Source organism: Ursus arctos, unplaced genomic scaffold (genome assembly GCF_023065955.2).
Source record: "Ursus arctos isolate Adak ecotype North America unplaced genomic scaffold, UrsArc2.0 scaffold_34, whole genome shotgun sequence".
Lineage (NCBI taxonomy): Eukaryota > Metazoa > Chordata > Mammalia > Carnivora > Ursidae > Ursus > Ursus arctos.
The window spans coordinates 881741-901887 of record NW_026623030.1 but is presented as its reverse complement, the minus strand read 5'-3'; the positions used below and the strand labels follow the sequence as shown (position 1 = coordinate 901887).

Here is a 20147-nt window from a genome sequence, read left to right as displayed (position 1 = left end):
CTCCTCCCTTTTTCTGGCCAACTCCTAGTTGTAATTTTGACCTGACTTCCTTCAGGGAAGCCTTGACCCTCAAAATCTGGAAGACCAGCCATCCCTTGATTGTACATCTGTTCTTCCATGAATGCACACATGTTTTGCAGTTTTAGGTAACATAAAATATAAGTGACTCTGATATTCTGGAATTTTATTTTGTTTATTTCTTTTTCTTTTGGGATAACAACACTGTCTGCATAAAGCTGTCTTAACTCGAACATTTGAGTTATTCTGATGTGGCCAAAACTCCCCCAAGTATACCTCCAGGTTGGTTTTCTTTTCTTTTTCTTTCATGAATGGGGCATATGAGTCAGTCAGTTGTATGGAGAAAGTCAAAAACCCAATCTGAATTAACTGGATGGAGATCCAGTGATAATAACATTGTTCTTTCAGTTGGAAATTTGAGCTAGGATCTGAAAAAGGGAAGTGTAGCCAGAAAGGATAGTACTGCTTCTGAGGAACCAGAGGAGAGACCCTGAGGTCTGAGCAGGATGCTCCATGCTCCATGCACCACGTCTCGTTCTGGTGAGGCAGGAGCCCTAAGCTTGGGATGCTGCCATCATACTGCCCTCGGCCATGCAGTATGGGTGAACAGGCTTTACTTTTGCCTCAAAGTGCAGTTTTGCCTTAATCTCAAGCATTTTGATTTTTGCTTTGGTGTATGCCATTTTATAGACGTTTAAGATATTTCTTAACCAGATAGAGTTTTTGGAAATGAAAGAATTCTAATTGGAATTTTTTATGACATTTTAAATATTTAGTTTGTGTTCAGTAATTATAGTTCATATAATTTATTGTTTTGTGATTTTACTAGTTAAAACTTTTTAAGAAAAATAATAAACTAAAAGCTTAAAAAATATTCCATAGGAAAAAAATATTTCATGGAATATTTTTTTTAAAGGTGAAGGCTTTGTTCTGATTGTGAGCTCCATGTTCCCCTAAATAAAACAGTAATTCTCATATTCGTAGGACAGACGTAATAAAATCATCTTGAAAGAGTATACATTTTTTTCATCCCCAACTTCCACATGCTGTAGAATAGTGTCATGCTACTTTTACAGTTGAAAAATTTTAAAATGATGTAATGGCACTCATTGTCCAGGTGTTCCTTAATCTTTCACATCTGAGTTATTTGTTAGAGCTGAAAAGGGGCTCATTCTGGGCCTCGTGACATTCCTTATTCCTCTATATGTTCAATAGTCAGGGGATAATCAGCAACTTTTCCTTGAAAGGGATGGGGTTGGTTTTCAGGCTCCTCGGTACTAACTCTGCAGAGGGCTAGAATTCAATGAGGCAGTAGCTGGATATGGAATGGGACCAGTGGTGATCTTGCTTCCCCATCGGGGCCTGGTAAGATGCACAATCTGGTGCCAGCAGGGGCAAAGCTGTAGCTTTGTGACCACCCAGTAGAGAACGGAACTGGGGTAAACGGAGGACTCCCCAACTATTGCCAGAACATCGACTTTGGCCTTGAGTTGGTTCCTTTCAAGGGTGGAGGAATAATGGGGTTGCTAGCACTCAGCCTTGTTTCTTGACTATTTCGCCAGGATTCTTTTCGGAGCAGATTCATCAGGATGAGCATGCCGGCCCCGCCTAGGCTCCTGGACCTGGCAGGTCAGAGCCTGCTGCGGGACCAGGCCTCGGCCATCGCCGCTCTGGAGGTGCTGCCCATGGAGCTCTTCCCACCGCTGTTCACAGCAGCCTTCGCTGGGAGGCACAGCGAGACCCTGAAGGCGATGGTGCAGGCCTGGCCCTTCCCCTGCCTCCCTCTGGGGGCCCTGATGAAGGAGCAGCAGCCTCACCAGGAGACCTTCCAAGCTGCGCTCGATGGACTTGATGTCCTGCTTGCCCAGGAGGTTCGCCCCAGGTGAGGGTGATCCCGTAGACTGGGAGGGCCCTGGGGGTCCAAGCAAGATACAACTGGGGTCATGGAAAGTCCAGGGCCACAGGGTGGGCCAGCAGCTTCTGTGAGAAAGCTCAGAGCAGCCTTGGGGCCATCTCTGGGGTCACTCTAGGAATAGGCTATGGACATGTAGGGCTGATTGAGATGCAGAGGTGACCAAAGGAACATGCTGCCCACCTCCTGCCAGTGGCACTTAAAGGTACTGCAAGTTGGGCCCAAGAAGGATCCCAGTAGCCCAAGGAGCCACTGACATCCAGGGTGTGGAGTAAAAGCACACGCCAGGCATCTGGGCCTTGCCTAGATTCTAAGACTCAGTCTTATTCCCCATTGATCTGAAAGCATTTCGGTCTGTCTCCCATCTTCCCTGCAGTAGGTGGAAACTGCAGGTGCTAGATTTACGGAAGAATGCTCATCAGGACTTCTGGACTGTGTGGTCTGGGACCAGGGCCAGTATGTACTCCCTGTTGGAGCCAGAGGTGGCCCAGCCCACGAGGAAGAAGCAAAAAGTGGATGGTTGCAGGCCACGGCCCAAGCCACCCTTGGCTCCTGTGGAGGTGCTGATAGATCTTTGCCTCAAAGAAAGTACCCCTGACGAGTCCGTCGCCTACCTCATCCAGAAAGTCAAGCAGAGGAAGGGTCTGCTGCACCTGTGCTGTAAGAAGCTGAAGATTTTCGCGATGCCCATGCAGAACATCAGGAAGATCCTGAACATCGTACAGCTGGACTCCATCCAGGATCTGGAAGTGAATTGCACCTGGAAACTGTCTACCCTGGGGAAGTTTGCTCCTCACCTGGGCCAGATGGCCAATCTGCGCAGGCTCCTCCTCTCGCACATCCACATGTCTTCCCACAGCACGCCGGCGAAGGAGGAGCAGTGCATCAGCCAGTTCACCGCTCAGTTCCTCAGGCTGCACCACCTTGAGGAGCTCTATTTGGACTCCATCTCCTTCCTCGAAGACCGCCTGGACCAGGTGCTCAGGTGAGGGACGGTGAGGTTTCTCGGCAGACGAGCATAAGCGCTTTTTTGTTTCAGTAAACGAAAGCGGGCATCTGCCGTGTGCCTGCCGTTGACAGTGCCAGAGCACGTCATGAGTCACTGGAAGGTCCACACACTGTCCCTGCTCTGTCTCTACGCATGTTGTCACATAACCTCCCAGATAAAGTTTGGTGGTATGAACTAGGATAGATACTATTCGAAGGGGCTGCTAGTTAGGAATCTGTATAAGGGGGGGCTTTGGGAATTCTTCCTGAGAAAATGATGCCTAAATTAGAATGATAAAAAATAACTAAACTTGAGGGCATGGTTGAAGGGGAAATGCATCCGGTGTGAGATTTCAGATCCCAAGTTCTGCACTTGGCAGTTTTGTCAGCCTGAGCCTCTCCCTCCAAACCTTCCTTCAATTCCGTCTGTAAAGGGTTGCTCTGGGTCCCACATAAGGCACTAGAGAGGGAATGCCTGATTCGGGGATGAGGGGGAGGGAGCAAGAGTGAAGAATTGTGGAAAGTGATTCCTGGTACGTGGATGATACAGTGATCCAGGTTAGGCCTTGCAGGCTGCATGTTGCCAAGCCTTGCCCAGATTAGCTCTTTGTGCACATCTCCCATTAGCCTCATCGGAAACAGGTACCCAGGACTGGGGTCGTAGAAGCGGCCAGAGTTGAAAGCATTTCTAGTCGTGTCTCCCAGTGCTAAACTTCGATTCGATTCCCTTCCTTATTGGAGACATGGGGCCAGGCTCCCCTCTGAGTGCCTCACATTGTGGGATTGATTCATGCTCACAGCACCTCCAGGGGGCATGCTGTGGTGCATCTGACAGCACAGGGGGCATGGAGGTTTCGTTTACTTAACCACGTCACCGAGCAAATGAGTAATGGAGAAAGGACTACCCTGAAACTTGGATGGATTTGAGTGCCTTTTTTCCCCAGACGGCGTCCTGGGGCTTGACCGTCATCTGTAACGCCCTGGGTCTGCGTGCAGTGGGTCATCCCCCTGTCCCTCTGCCCGCCACCTCTACCCCCCCCAGAACTAACTGCTCTGTCTCTCCCCAGGTGCCTGAAGACCCCCTTGGAGACCCTGTCAATAACTAATTGCCTGCTTTCGGAATCCGACTTGACACATCTGTCCCAGCACCTGAACGTCAGTCAGCTGAAGGACCTGGGTCTCAGCGGGGTCAGCCTGACCAATATGAGTCCTGAGCCTCTCCAAGTTCTGATAGAGAGAGCCTCCGCCACCCTCCAGGACCTGGACTTAGATGAGTGTGGGATCATGGACTCCCAGTTCACGGACATCCTGCCTGCCCTGGGCCGCTGCTCCCAGCTTACAACCTTCAGCTTCTGTGGAAACCCCATCTCCATGGCTGTCCTGGAGAACCTACTGCGCCACACCATCGGGCTGAGCAACCTGAGTCACGTGCTGTATCCGGCCCCCCTGGAGAGTTACGAGGACGTCCGTGGCACCCTCCACCTGGGCAGACTGGCCCAGCTGCATGCCAGGCTGAAGCAGATGCTGCAGGAGTTGGGGCGGCCAGGCATGGTCTGGTTCAGTGCCAACCCCTGCCCTCACTGCGGCGACAGGACCTTCTATGACCCGGAGCCCATTCTGTGCCCCTGTTACATGCCTGCCTAGCTGGATACACATCACAGGTTTTATTCTGGGCACTTGGACACTGAAGCCCAGGCATAAGTGTCTTAAAGGAGCACAGAAGCCACAGTTTGAGAAAATCAGCCTGATGCGAGCAGGAGAAGGAAAGGTGATTCAGGGAGGGGGAGATGTTGACTTGGGACTTAATAGGATCTTTGGGGAGATGCATCTTATAGTATTAGAAATATGAATCTGAATTTCTAGAGGGAGATTCGGGTTTGGGTGGTGGATGTGGGAGTTACCCCTGCATGGATGATTGTAAAGACATGGTCAGAAATAAAGAGAACCTCAGTGTCACCTGTCTGGTGTCCTCTGTGCTACATGAAGCTTATTCTCCAGGAATCCACAGTTCCTGATTAAAGGAGAAGGTATAGCGTTCATGAGGCTCAGACACTAAGCTGGGTGAGGTTCGGCCCCAGGAGTTCACGGCACCATTTATCATTCCTCCATTTGCTGCTTATCTCTGGCGCACCTGCTACCTCTTCACTTAATTTCTGTGGCTGTTTAAGGGGTCAACACACACACAGCGCATCCTCAGGGCCTGGAACATACCAGGGGGCCAATAGCACCACTGGAGAAAAAGTGCTTTGGAAGGGCTCTCACGAACTCGGCCAGACTCTGGACTCAAGCACTTCTCCCCAGTGGATCCAAAGTCTTCCTCCCTGGCCTTTGGCTGTACCAAGGTAGGGCTTTACTGTGTACAAGTCAGGTCCTCAAGACTGGAGGGGACGTACACCCTGCAGATGAACTGGAGCCCCTGAGCCTTACCAGCCCATTCTTGTCTCCCCACCAGGTCCAGTCCTTTCTCAATCAATTAGTTGTGGTCAGTAAAAATATGTAAATTCTTTTTAGCAAAATACTAAGATCATATAGATATATGACATTGGTTTAGTATTTGTTTCCCATATTAAAAATCTGACCTCTTTTTGTGGGGGCTAGATCATGTCAATGTGAGTTTGACTTTCTCTCCAGAAAATCTGCCTTCCTCGCTATCAAAGGTGGTAAGCCAACTCTGAGCAAGGAAGGTGCTGTGGATTTGGGTCCTGAGAATGAATAAACAAACCCTTACCATGTCCTGGGAGACACTTGGGTGGAAGCAGGTCAATGTCAGACTTGAGAATTGGGGGTGTGGAGGGGCCACCCTGTGAGACCAATCATCCAAATGAAGATGTCACACTGTAGACTGTCCAGTGAGCAAGAGGGCTCCCTGTCCCCACACCTCTGCATCCTGGCCCTAGGCTGCCTCACGTCCCTCACTGCATGGACTCCCAGACAAATACCGGGAGAGAAGACCACACAACAAGGCCCAGGGCAGGACTCCATCTGCACATTTCCCTGACTTTAAGCAGGTCAGCCCTGCTTGTTGTTCCACTGCCTCTCATTCAGTGCTAGCCACTGTGTGTGTGTGTGTGTGTGTGTGTGTGTGTGTGTGTGTGTGCACCACTGTCCTTGCTGGGTGTCAGCACCTTCCTCTTTTGCCACACACAACAACTGGCCTTTCAGTCTCTTCCTATACTGTTTACCCCTTCTGCCTAGAAGCCTTCTATCATATACCCAAAGAACCAGAAATAGGCACATCAGCTTCTGGGACACACCTTGCCATTTCTGATGGAAGAGAAAACAGAAATCTCTGTAAATTCATCAAAATCGTAGAGGACAACATAGGCTGCAACCTCTTTGACATCGGCCACAGCAAATATTTTCATGACACATCTCCAAAGGCAAGAGAAACAAAAGAAAAAATGAACGTGTGGGACTTCATAAAGATAAAAAGCTTCTGCATAGCCAAGGAAACAGTCAAAAAAACTAAGAGGCAGCCAATGGAATGGGAGAAGATATTTGCAAATGACACTACAGATAACAGACTGGTATCCAAGATCTACAAAGAACTTCTCAAACTCAATACACGGGAAACAAATAATCAAATAAAAAAATAGGCAGAAGATATAAACAGACACTTTTCCAATGAAGCCATACAAATGGCTCCCAGACACAAGAAAAAATGTTCAAAATCATTAGCCATCAGGGAAATTCAAATCAAAACCACATTGAGATACCACCTTACACCAGTTAGAATGGCAAAAATGGACAAGGCAGGAAGCAACAAATGTTGGAGAAGATGTGGAGAAAGGGGATCCCTCTTACACTCTTGGTGGGAAGGCAAGTTGGTATAGCCACTGTGGAAAACAGTGTGGAGGTCTCTTAAAAAGTAAAATATTGAGCTACCCTATGATCCAGCCATTGCACTACTGGGTGTTTACCCCAAAGATACAGACGTAGTGAAGAGAAGGGCCATATGCACCCCAATGTTCATAGCAGCATTGTCCACAATAGCTAAATCGTGGAAGGAGCCAAGATGCCCTTCAACAGATGACTGGATTATGAAGATGTGGTCCATATATACAATGGAATATTACTCAGCCATTAGAAAGAACAATTATGCAACATTTGCTGCAACATGGATGGAACTGGAGAAGATAATGCTAAGTGAAATAAGTCAAGCAGAGAAAGACAATTATCATATGGATTCACTCATTTATGGAACATAAGAAATAGGAAGATCGGTAGGAGAAGGAAGGGAAGAATGAAGGGGGAGTAAACAGAAGGGGGACTGAACCATGACAGACTATGGACTCTGGGAAACAAACTGAGGGCTTCAGAGGGTAGGGGGTTTGAAGATTGGGATAGGACAGTGATGGGTATTAAGGAGGGCACGTATTGCATGGAGCACTGGGTGTTATACGCAAATAATGAATCATGGAACACTACCTCAAAAACTAAGGATGTACTGTATGCTGACTCACATAACATAATAAAAAAATTATTTAAAAAAAGGAAAAAAAAAGAAATCTGTGTAACTGATGGAATGTCCCAAAAAAGAGAGTCAGGAAAAGATCTCATGTTTTCCTGACATGCACCTTGTCCTAGCATCCCTAATGTAGACCCAAGTTACAGGGACTAATTTCCAGAATGGGAACCAACAGCTCTAGGATTTGAGCAAAAGTGTACAAAATGGACAGCTTCTCTGGGAAGAAGAGGAAAAAACAAAGCATCACATGATCTCAGCATTGGATTGCTCAATCACAAAATAGAGACAATACTCCATAATGATGTGGTGAGATTTACCTATGGGACTAACATGAAAAGCATGCATTGGAGTGCCCTGTTCATGGATGACCTCATGTAGGAAAGTGATGGTTATATCTGCCCAACACAAGTAAAGGAAGAACAAAAGTCACCACTGCATCTTGATTTTAAAGCAGGGTGTCCTACAGTCAGGGCTCTATTTGGCTGACCTCATTTGAGAGAAATCTGGCAAGATTCTTTACTCGGAATTTAGACTCTGCCGTCAAAATGTTCAAAGAGGCATGTTATCAAGGCAATGAGGTTTTTAAAACCCGGAATTGGTTGGAGAGAGTCCTCATCAGTAAGGATGGCCATACAAGGGGCCTGGGGAGGTAGTGACGGCTGGTGGCAGAGGGACCATATAGATGAAGGCCCTGTTGGGGGAGATAGGAGTCTCCAGGTCATTAGAAAGCAGGCAGGAGATTATGGCACACATAGTAGATTGTTCAGTAATAATTCACCTTGGAGCAACTTGATCTGCACAGGAGATAGGCATATTGGATTTAGGGCAGCTGGAGATAAGGATGTGAGAGGAAAGAATATGGATAGAAAAGAATCAGAGGGCAATCTCATGTAACAAGACTGGGGAATCATCCGGAGGCCGAAAAGACCCTGGAAGGAGACCGGAGGCCTGGGCAGAACGAAAATGTCAAATAATTCTAGGAGAGGGAGTTGGGGAGAACTGAACTGTAGTAGTTTCAGTAGTAGTTTCACTTTTTTTTTTAATAATATTGTTTTATTATATTATGTTAGTCACCATACAGTACATCCCTAGTTTTTGACGTAATGTTCCATGATTCATTACATGCGTATAATACCCAGTGCACCATGAAATACGTGCCCTCGTTAATACCCATCACCAGCCGATCCCATTCCCCACCCCCACCACCTGAAGCACTCAGTTTGTTTCCCAGAGTCCATAGTCTCTCATGGTTCATTCCCCCTTCTGTTTACCCCCCCCTTCATTCTTCCCATTCTTCTCCTACTGATCTTCCTACCTCTTATGTTCCATAAATGAGTGAAACCATATGATAATTGTCTTTCTCTGCTTGACTTATTTTGCTTAGCATTATCTCCTCCAGTGCCCTCCACGTTGCAGCAACTGTTGAGAAATCATTCTTTTTGATGGCTGAGTAATATTCCATTGTTTATATGGGCCACATCTTCTTAATCCAGTCATCTGCTGAAGGGCCTCTCGGCTTGTTCCACAATTTAGCTATTGTGGACAATGCTGCTATGAACATTGGGGTGCATATGGTCCTTCTCTTCACTACGTCTGTATCCTTGGGGTAAATACCCAGTAGTGCAATGGCTGGATCATAGCGTAGCTCAATTTTTAACTTTTTAAGGGACCTACACACTGTTTTCCAAAGTGGCTGTACCAACTTGCATTCCCACCAACAAGGTAGGAGGGATCCCCTTTCTCCACATCCTCTCCAACAATTGTTTCCTGCCTTGCCCATTTTTGCCATTCTAACTGGTGTAAAGTGGTATCTCAGTGTGGATTTGATTTGAATTTCCCTGAAGGCTAATGATTTTGAACATTTTTTCATGTGTCCATTAGCCATTTGTATGGCTTCATTAGAAAAGTGTCGGTTCATATCTTCTGCCCATTTTTTGATTTGTTTGTTTGTTTCTTGTGTATTGAGTTTGAGAAGTTCTTTGTAGATCTTGGATACCAGTCTTTTATCTGTAGTGTCATTTGCAAATATCTTCTCCCATTCCGTGGGCTGCCTCTTAGTTCTTTTGACTGTTTCCTTGGCTGTGCAGAAGCTTTTTATCTTTATGAAGTCCCACACATTCATTTTTTCTTTTGTTTCTCTTGCCTTTGGAGATGTGTCATGAAAAAAGTTGTCGTGGCTGAAGTCAAAGAGGTTGCTGCCTATGTTCTCCTCTAGGATTTTGATGGGTTCCTGTCTCACATCGAGGTCTTTCATCCATTTGTACTTGATCTTTGTGTATGGTGTGAGAGAGTGGCCAAGTTTCATTCTTTTGCATATAGCTGTCCAATTTTCCCAGCACCATTTATTGAAGAGACTGTCGTTTTTCCACTGGATGTTTTTTCCTGCTTTATCAAAGATTAGTTGCCCAAAGAGCTGAGGGTCCATTTCTGGGTTTTCTATTCTGTTCCATTGGTCTATGTGTCTGTTTTTGTGCCAGAACCATGCTGTCTTTGTGATCACAGCTTTGTAGTACAGCTCGAAATCCGGCATTGTGATGCCCCCAGCTTTGTTTTTCCTTTTCAACAGTTCCTTGGTGATTCGGGGCCTTTTCTTGTTCCACACAAATTTAAGGGCTGTTTGTTCCAGTTCTTTGAAAAATGTCATTGGTATTTTGATCAGGATGGCATTGAAAGTGTAGATTGCTCTGGGTAGCATAGACATTTTAACTATGTTAATTCTTCTGACCCATGAGCATGGAATATTTTTCCATCTTTCTGTGTCTTCTTCAATGTCTTCCAAGAGTGATTTGTAGTTTCTAGAATATAGCTCCTTTTCGTCTCTAGTTAAGTTAATTCCGAGATAACGTATGATTTTTGGTGCTATTGTAAATGGGATGGATTCCCTAATTTCTCTTTCTTCAGTCTCATTATTCGTGTATAGAAATGTAACTGATTTCTGAGCATTGATTTTGTATCCCGCCACATTACTGAATTGCTCTATAACTTCTAATAGTTTGGGAGTGGATTCTTTTGGGTTTTCCATGTAGAGTATCATGTCATCTGCGAAGAGAGACATTTTGATTTCTTCTTTGCCGATTTGGATACGTTTTATACCTTTTTGTTGTCTGATTGCTGTTGCAAGGACTTCTAGTACTATGTTGAATAATAGTAGCAAGAGTGGGCATCCTTGTCATGTTCCTGATCTTAAGGGAAAGTCTTCCAGCTTTTCCCCACTGAGAATAATATTTGCTGTAGGCTTTTCATAGATCACTTTTATGAGATTGAGAAATGTACCCTCTAATCCTACACTCTGAAGGGTTTTAATCAGGAAAGGATGCTGTATTTTGTCAAATGCTTTTTCAGCATCAATTGAGAGGAATATATGGTTCCTGAGTCTTGTCTTGTTGATATGTTGTATCACGCTGATTGATTTGCGAATGTTGAATCACGCTTGCATCCCAGGTATGAATCCCACTTGGTCATGAGGGATAATCCTTTTAATGTACTGTTGGATTCTATTAGCCAGGATCTTGTTGAGCATTTTGGCGTTCATATTCATCAGGGGTATCGGTCTGTAATTCTTTTTGATCAAGTCTTTGCCTGGTTTGGGGATCACGGTCATACTGGGCTCATAGAATAAGTTTGGTAGTTTTCCTTCTGTTTCTATTTTTTGAAACAGCTTCAGGAGAATAGGTATAATTTCTTCTTTGAATGTCTGGTAGAATTCTCCGGGGAATCCATCAGGCCCTGGAGTCTTGTTTTTCGGGAAGTTTTTGATCACTGCTTCAATCTCTTCATAATTAATTGGTATGTTTAAAAAATCAATTTCTTCCTGTTTCAGTCTTGGTAGTTTAGAAGTTTCCAGGAAGGCATCCATTTCTTCCAGGTTGTTTAGTTTATTGACATAAAGGTGTTGATAACAATTTCTAATGATCCTTCCTATTTCGTTGGTGTTGGTTGTGACCACTCCCTTTTCATTCATAACTTTATTATTTTGGGTCCTTTGTCTATTCTTTTGAATAAGTCTTACCAGTGGTTTATCGATCTTATTTATTCTTTCAAATAACCAGCTTCTAGTTCTGTTGATCTGGTCTACTGTGGTCCTGGATTCTAATTCATTGATCTCTGCTCTAATCTTGATCAACTGCTTTCTCGTGTGCAGGTTAGGCCTGTTCTTCTGTTCCTGTTCCAGCTTCTTGAGGTGAGAATATAAAAACTGCATTTTAGATTTGTCTATTCTTTTGAGTGAGGCTTGGATGGCTATGTATTTTCCCCTTAGGACTGCCTTTGCCATGTCCCATAGGTTTTGGACCGTTGTGTTTTCATTCTCATTGGTCTCCATAAATTGTTTAAATTGTTTTTTGATTTCCTGGTTTATCGAATCATTCTTGAGCAGGATGGTTCTTAGTTTCCAAGTGTTTGAGTTTCTTCCAAATTTTTCCTTGTGATTGAGTTCCAGTTTCAAACCACTGTGGTCTGAGAATACACAGGGAATAATTTCAGTTTTTGGTATCGGTTGAGACCTGTTTGTTGACCCAGCATATGATCTATTCTGATGAACATTCCATGTGAATTCGAGAAGAATGAGTATTCTTTGGTTCTGGGGTGTAGTGTTCTATATCTATATATGAGGTCCATCTGGTCCAGTATGGCATTCAGAGTTCTTGTTTCTTTGTTGATTTTCTGCTTAGATGATATGTCTATTGCTGATAGTGGAGTGTTGAGGTCCCCTACTATTAACGTATTTTTATCTATATGTCTCTTTATTCTGGTTAAGAGTTGGCTTGTGTATCTTGCTGCTCCCCTGTTGGGGGCATAGGTATTTATAATTGTCATATCCACTTGTTGGATACATCCTTTAAGAATAATATAGTGTCCTTCTGTATCTCTAACTACAGTCTTTAGTTTAAAATCCAATCTGCCTGGTATGAGAATCGCTACCCCAGCTTTCTTTTGAGGTTCATTGGCATGAAAAATGGTTTTCCATCCCTTCACTTTCAGTCTGAATGTATCTTTAGGTTCAAAATGAGTCTCTTGTAGACATCAAATGTATGGGTCATTTCTTTTTATCCAATCTGCAGCCCTGTGGTGTTTTATGGGAGCATTTAGGCCAGTCTCATTGAGAGTGATTATTGAGAGATATGATTTTAATGATGCCATGTTGCCTGTAAAGTCTTTGTTTCTATAGATTATGACTTTCTGTTCTGTATCACTCTTGGGGCCTTTTTACTTTTACAGAACCCCCCTTAATATCTCCTGTAGGGCTGGTTTCGTGGTTACGCAGTTGGTCAATGACTGGCGATTCTGGAAGGTCTTTATCTCTCCATCAATTCTGAATGGCAGCCTTGTTGGATAAAGGATCCTTGCCTGCATGTTTTTCTCTGAAAGGGCACTAAAAATGCCCCGCACCAACCCTTTCTCTCATTCTAGGTCTGTGTAGACAGGTCTGACGTAATTCTGATACCTTTGCCTTGATACGTGAGAAATTTCGTTGCCCTGGCTGCTTTCAATACTGTATCCTTGAATCTAATATTTGTGAATTGCACTATGATGTGACATAGGGGACGTTTGTCTTGGTTGAATTTGGGAGGGGTCCTCTCTTCCTGTTTGACATGAATGCTTGTTTCCTTTGCTAGATTAGGGAAGTTTTCAGCTACAATTTGTTCAAATATCTCTTCTAGACCTCTCTCTTTCTCCACCCCCTCGGGGATGCCGATGATTCTGACATTGGAACCTTTCATTGAGTCAGTAATCTTCCATAACCTATATTCTTGAGATTGGATTTTTTTGAGCCAAGTTTCTGTTTTAGCTTTCTCTTCTACCATCCCATCCTCCAATTCACTAATTTGTTCTTCTGCCTCATTCACCCTGGCCGTCAGAGCATCTAGTTTTGACTGCATTTGATTCATAGCATTTTTAATTTCTGCCAGATTCGCTCTCATTTCCGCCCTTAGAGATTCTATATTCTCGTTGATATTTTCGTTAATATTTTTTTCAAGTCTACACATCATCTTGACCATTGTTACTCTGAACTCCATTTCTGATAATTTGGTTATATCCATATCCATCAGTTCTGTGGCAGAGGTCACAGACTCATTATCTTTTCTTTGCTGAGGGGGGAGGATTTCTAATTCTCGTCATTCTGATGAGGAGAGGTTGCAGGGCTGTCCAGAGCCCAAATCATTGACCAGGACCCAGGCAGCATGCTCTTGTTTTATAGGGACCTTAGGGATGTGGGCTTCTTGATTTTCAGCCTGCCTTCTGGGGGAGGGTCCTGCCGTGCCGATACTCAGGCAACCCTTTTTGAGTAGAGTCTCCCTGTCCCCGGCGAGGGGGGATGGGGATGGGCACAATGTGAGCTGGTATTTCCGGGCTTTTGTTCTGTGGCAGCTTTCCCTGGTGGTTTTCTGTGGCTCTTCTGAGAGAGCAGCAGTGGAAGAATCCTAGCCTCTGTCTCAGAGCAGAGAGATCACAGTCCGCTCTCCACTGAGCTGTCCTGGCCTCTTTAACCCTATTTCTGTTGGTGTTACTAAAAACCCTATAGCATCCCGGGTTGTGCACCCCACAGCTGGCGTCCCAGCCCTCACTTCCAGGGCCTTCACGTCTCTGTCCTTTATGTTTCTAACCCCCCCAGCCACCAGCCGCCCCCGCGCGCTCCTGAGCTCCCTGTTTCAGTATGGCTTGGGGGCGCTCCGGAGCGCCAGTTTTCAGTCTGGTTGCACACGCGTTCCCAGGTTCACGATCTCAGTCTGCTCTCTCATGGGTGGCAGTCCGTGAGTCCGGCCCGCTCCCCAGTGCAGGTGGCTACCGCTTCCTGGCACCTGAGTGTGAAGACTCCTCCCCCTTCCATTTATCTTCCAACATCTGTGCACAGATTCACGGCTCCCCACTTCATACCTCAATATTCAGTGCTGGAGATGTTCATTTGTAGAGATCCAGATGTATCTTCCTTCATTTCAGGCTGATTCCGTGGGTTTTCAGGATGGTCTGGTACCTATCCAGCTCGACTCAGGGGACCAGCTGAAAAAGTGGACTCCTACCCCTCCGCCATCTTAACTCCTCCTCCATTTTTTTTTTTTAAGTAGGCTCCAGCCAGTGCAGAGCCCAATACAGGGCTTGAACTGAAGACCCAGGGATCAAGACCTGAGCTGAAATCAAGAGTTGGACACAACCTACTGAGCCACCCAGGAATCCCCTGGATCAGTATTACAAACCCAGATTATAGCTACTACTACTACTACTGAGGACAAGGGTGGTGGCTATACAATGAGAAAGAGAGAGAAATAGCCCAGACTCTGCCACTGACGTGAAATCATTGTGAGAAGCATATTTTCATTACCTGACCAATCTTGTGTCTTACTGGTGATCTTGGGCCGTGAAACTTAAAAAGATAAATCAACTGAGCAGCAGGAGGCCCCTCGGGCTGAGCTCGATTCTGGTTGGGATTCATTTGCTGCTCCAGAGAGAGAACTTCAGCATTGAGAGGAGACAAACCTGGGATTCTCCCAGGATGCTGTTGGTCCAGATACCTAAGAGTTGTCAAGATGAATTTAGAAAGAGCAGAACAAAAGGAGAGTCGACCCAGCATTTGGACAAACAGAATTTAATATGATGAAGCAGGACCTCAGAGGGCTGGAGCACAAAGCCATTGTCCACAGGACTTGTCTGCAATGTTTTCTTCAATAATCTTCCAGTCTTGAGAAAGAGCAGGGACATGGGTCCCTGCGTCTGTGTCATGGGCAGACTGTGGCAATGCAGGCCATCAGCACTGTGGATCCTGAACATGTCAGTGTGGATTTCACATGATATGCACAAGTGCCTGGTGGATCCCGGGGTCTGTCAGATGTCTGCAGGCCCCACTTACTCATGGCCTTGGTGAGCACCTGGAAAGCCTTATTCTAGTCCACAGTCTATCCTATATTTTGAAAATTAATAGTACGGAGGACCACAGGGGAAGAGAGGGAAAACTGAATGGGAAGAAATCAGAGAAGGAGACAAACCGTGACAGACTTTGGAATCCAGGAACCAAACTGAGGGTTTCAAAGGCGAGGAGGATGAAAGGATGGGGTAACAGGGCGATGAGTATTAAGGAGGGCACATGTGGTGATGAGCACTGGGTGTTATATGCAACTAATGAATCATTGAACATTACACCAAAAACTAATGATTTATTATATGTTGGCTAATTGAACATAAAAAAAAGAGAGAAACCTCACTGAAATGGAGTCTGGAGACCAGAAAGGGGACCTCTCTTGCCTACCACTCCTTGAGTCCTGTGCAAACCCAACAGAAAGAGACCTACCTTCTGCTCCCAACAGGAAGAAGATGTTTTACTACTGCTGCAGGAGGAAGGAAGATGCTCTCCTCTCTAGGCAACAGCCCAGCCAATGAGTGACAGTCCCAACTCAGCCAATGAAAAGCCACTATACTTTTAGCTCCTAGTTTACTCTGATGGAATTTTTGTTTGTAATAACCCTTCCCAGCCCTCAGCCCACCTTTCCTCTCTAAAAGAGCAGTCCTCTGCTTTGTTCTCCAGACTTGCCTATGGTTTTGCCACAACTTCTTGGTTGTGAATTCCAATTCTCTGCTATTCCTGAATTATTTCACTGGTTAAATAACTGAGTTTTTTTTCTTCTTTCTTTCTTTTTAACATTTTTAGACTTTTTATTTTTTTATTGAAAGATAGTTGATGCACAGTGTTATATTAGTTTCAAGTGTACAACATAGTGATTCAAAAACTCTATTTGTTATGCTCTACTCATCACGAGTGTAGCTACCATCTGGCACCATTGCCACTATTACAATACCATTGACTATATTCCCTATGTTATACCTTTCATTCCTGTGACTTATTCCTTCCATAACTAGAAGCCTGTACTTCCCACTCCTCTTTACCCACTTTCCCCATTCCCTCATCCCCCAGATAACTGACAGATTTATTTCAAGGGTAACAACGTCCTATCATGCTTTGATGACATGGATCTATATTTTCTTCACTTTACTCCTAGGTGAAGAATCATATGCTATGTTTGCTTCTTCCTTCCTCCTAGCTCAATTTGGCCAATGCTTTAGCTGAGGGGTAGAGGAGTGCTTCTACACAATTCCTTAAAAAGGCCAAAATGGAAAAGGACAGATATGAAATATGATTGACATATAACTACTATTGCTTGACAAGCCTTCAAGCTCACCGAGCAAGGAGCCTATGCTCCTAGTAGGGTGCCTGTTCTAATTGGTGGGTGTCAACCCATAGGATATAGAAAGAGAGAATGTGAAATGTGATGAAATTGTGCTGGTTTGCTAATTTATACAATAACAAATACTAAAAGGTTTATCAACCATTAGCCAAATAAACAAAAGTTCATTACCTGTTTCTAATATACTAGATCCTCTGCCAGGTACCAGGGGTACCTAGGATGTAAGGTAACAGGGTTGCCTTCTTCATGGTTCTTGGAAGCACAATGGCCTCAGGAATGGATTAGTGAGGCTGAAACATGGGTGCGATTATGAGCCACTATAGGCTGGCCCCCCACCTGAGGTTACCCCTCAAGCATTTCCATTTCCTGAGACTGTGCTATGGCAACTTCCAGAAACACAACCTACACAGCAGAGCCCAGGGGATTAAAAAAGAGTCTGAGATACTATCCCTCCTATTTCACAAATTTTAATGTGGAGTAAGAGCTACCACTTACTGAGCACAACCTCATTTAATCCCAAGATCATTCCGCTTGAGTATATATGAAGTTGTGATTGGTAATAAGAAATATAAATCCTTGTTCCTCTTTCTGGCACAGAGCTCCTGAAACCTTTGGTATTTCCCAAGTGGTGAAAGCAATAAAGGTGTCTTTTGTTATGTTAATGGAGTGACTTTTGGAAAGCAAGGAAGGATGGGGGCTGTTTGCCTATGAAGCCAACCATGTGGTTAGAGGGTTGAAATTTTCAGTCTCACCCCTGGCCTCTGGGGAGGGGAAGGGCTGGAGATTGACTTCAATCACCAATAGCCAATGATTTAATCAATCGTGCTTCTGTACTGAGGCCTCTATAAAAACCCAAAAAGATGGAATTCGGAGTGCTTCCAGGTTGGTGAACATGTGGAGATTTGGGGACTGGTGTGCTCCTCGAGGGCTTGGAAGTTTAGTGTCCTTCTCCCATGCCTCACCTTATACATTTCTTCCATCTGGCTCTTCCTAAATTATATCCTTTTATAATAAACTTGCAATCTAATGAGTAAACTGGCTTCCTGAGTTCTCTGGGCCTCTAGCAAATGAATCAAACCCAAGGAAGGGATTGTGGGAACCCTGAATTTATAGCTAGTCAGTCAGAAGCACAGGTGACAACCTGGACTTGACATTGGCATCTGAAGAGGCAGTCTTGGGGGACCAAGCCCTTAACCTGTGTGATCTGATTCTATCTCCACGTAGATAGTGTCAGAATTGAGTTGAATTGCAGGACACCCAGCTGGTTTCACAGAAATGCTTGGTGGGAGGGGAAAAAAACCCAAACCTATGCACTGTAATTGATGTCCAGAATCCGAATATTATTTCTGCTTCACTGATGAAGAAGGAGACTCCAAGGACAAGTATATGGAGGCTCCATCAGATAATTTTGCTATTCAGGTTCAATATGCCCCCTGTAGTGATCTTCGTATTGCTCTCTCAGATACCAAGTCAATGAGCATAGTGTTTCTCGGAGGCTCAAACACTGAGTATTCAGCTTGGACGACAGTGATGTCGACTAGAAGGTAAGTTTCCCCAAAAATGTCTCCTGCTTCTGATGAGGTTTTTAGTAACTCAGTCATTCTTGAGGGTAAAGGTGGGATCTTATGGCACTATGAGTCACCTTTGGAAAAGCCTTGGAGTAGAAACTATTCTAATGGAAACATACAATCAACAAATACAGATATGTCCAAACAGCATCCTCTGATATTTATACATAAGTTGCTTTGACTTCTGAGTTTGGGATACCCCAGCCTTTTTGTTAACGAAGGATCTCTTGCCTCCTTTTGTAATATTTTCCCACAAACTCCTCAGAAGAGAAGGTGCATTCTTGTTTGCCTCTGAATCTTTGAAATCAAATGACAATAATCGTTAAGGTCCCTGATGGATTTCTACCCATCCAAGTTGAAATCATTCAGTAAAATCATGTTAATAAGACTCAATTTCGATGCAGGGTATGAAAATTTATTTGCATAACATGTCAGGGGAAAAGGGGAAGCATACTTCTAGATGAAGAGAATGTGCTTTGAAGGACCCATGAGAAATTCTTAGCAGTAGTTTATTTTAGAAATTGAGGCAGGTAACTGTGGTCTTGAGCAGGAGGGAGAATTTACAACTGATGAATGATCTTTTGTGTTGTTTGATTTCATTTTTAACTGTATATAAGTATGACTTTTAATTGAAAAGTGTTTCTTAAGGCACAATGCATTATCCCTGAACACATTGTTATAAACATGCTTTTATGCCACTAATATCCCCCCACACACATGCTTTACTTTATTTTGTTTTTAAATTAATAAAAATGTGTACAAGACAAAATATTTATTCAAAGGCTGACTGAAATCCATTCCCAATCACCAAAGAAAGCATCACATCCAATTTCAGGATTTCAGTGTTTGATTTAACTTGGAGTTTTTCTCCTTGGCATGATTCATCTGTAAGTTAGAGTTTTTAAATTAACCCACCTGGTAAAGACAGCATTTTCCTAAAGACTGCTTCTCCGCCGTCCTTGCAGTGCTAAGACTTGTGACTAACTCAACCTGCTCATCAGAGCACTTTGCTGGGACCACTTCTCAGGTCTCTTCCTTGGGGGTACCCATTAGAGTTGGGAGCTCCCTCTATCTCTCCCTTTGTTGCACCTGAAGGAGCTGGAGCTAACAGGGGCCACCATAATTTATCATCTAGGAATGCCTGGATATTAGTATCTCCCTACCGTTTTGCAAGCAGGTGATATAAGTTATCATTTATTAAATTTTTTAGTGTGTCTCGTTTCTGTGCATTTTGATCCCTCTGTGCCCTACCCCTGCATTTAAGCTGGGAAACCATCCCACTGTGATTTCTTACTCCAGGGGCAAGACAAAACAGAACAGAGAACAAAAGCAGCAGGAAGCCAAAGGCACTGCCATTGATTACAAAAGCCAAGTCTCTTGAGATAAAGCTTTCCCAGGAAGAGGGGAAGAGGAAAAAGTTTGTGAGAATCTTGGGAGAGCCATGACCTCCCCTGGAGAGGGAGAAAGGCAACAAAAGCTGACCACCCTGATTAGTGCCCTCATGAACACTGGTGCCTCCTTGAGCCGTGTCCTAGAGACCGATTTCCACATAGCTTTTGTCTGCATTTAAGGAAGACCCTCAGTCCTGTGGACCTCACGTCCTGGGTACAAAGTTCATAGGCTGTGTGAGACACCCAGCCCTCCCTGGTGGTGAATAATCACAATGACCATATATCACCCTCACTATTGTGACCTTGGGTCCCAGACACAATGTTGAAGTCAAAGAGCTGCCTCCTTTGATTATGAACTGGGCTTCTTTGGCCATGGGGCTACTTAGGGAAGGAAAATTGGGAGTAGGCAATTTCCTGAGCCCAGCATGCTGCCCAGAAGTATCCTGATGTTGACTGGTGACAGGCAGCCCCTGTGGTGACAGGCTTTGAAGAAATCAAAACCAGACATTCCTTGAGGGCCTCAGAGGGGAGGGGGTGGGGGAATGGGATAGGCTGGTGATGGGTAGTAAGGAGGGCACGTATTGCATGGTGCACTGGGTGTTATACACAACTAATGAATCATCGAGCCTT

The 20147-nt window shown here is 44.5% G+C and overlaps 1 protein-coding gene across 1 annotated transcript; it reads left to right on the top strand.

Moving 5' to 3' along the window:
• The first annotated feature begins 267 nt into the window (after window positions 1-267).
• PRAME (PRAME nuclear receptor transcriptional regulator) lies at window positions 268-4561 on the top strand. The gene is made up of 4 exons (XM_048221557.1): window positions 268-300; window positions 1581-1900; window positions 2307-2915; window positions 3985-4561. Exons 1-4 carry the CDS (start codon window positions 268-270, stop codon window positions 4559-4561), a joined length of 1539 nt encoding a protein of 512 aa, XP_048077514.1.
• The last annotated feature ends 15586 nt before the right edge of the window (window positions 4562-20147 follow it).

What these genes read in the sequence shown, in the direction of transcription:
- PRAME (XM_048221557.1), top strand. Translation starts at nt 268, where the DNA reads ATGTGGCCAAAACTCCCCCAAGTATACCTCCAG. An exon ending in GCCCAGGAGGTTCGCCCCAG is followed by an intron (nt 1,901 to 2,306) that starts GTGAGGGTGATC and finishes TCTTCCCTGCAG; the next exon opens with TAGGTGGAAACTGCAGGTGC. An exon ending in CGCCTGGACCAGGTGCTCAG is followed by an intron (nt 2,916 to 3,984) that starts GTGAGGGACGGT and finishes GTCTCTCCCCAG; the next exon opens with GTGCCTGAAGACCCCCTTGG.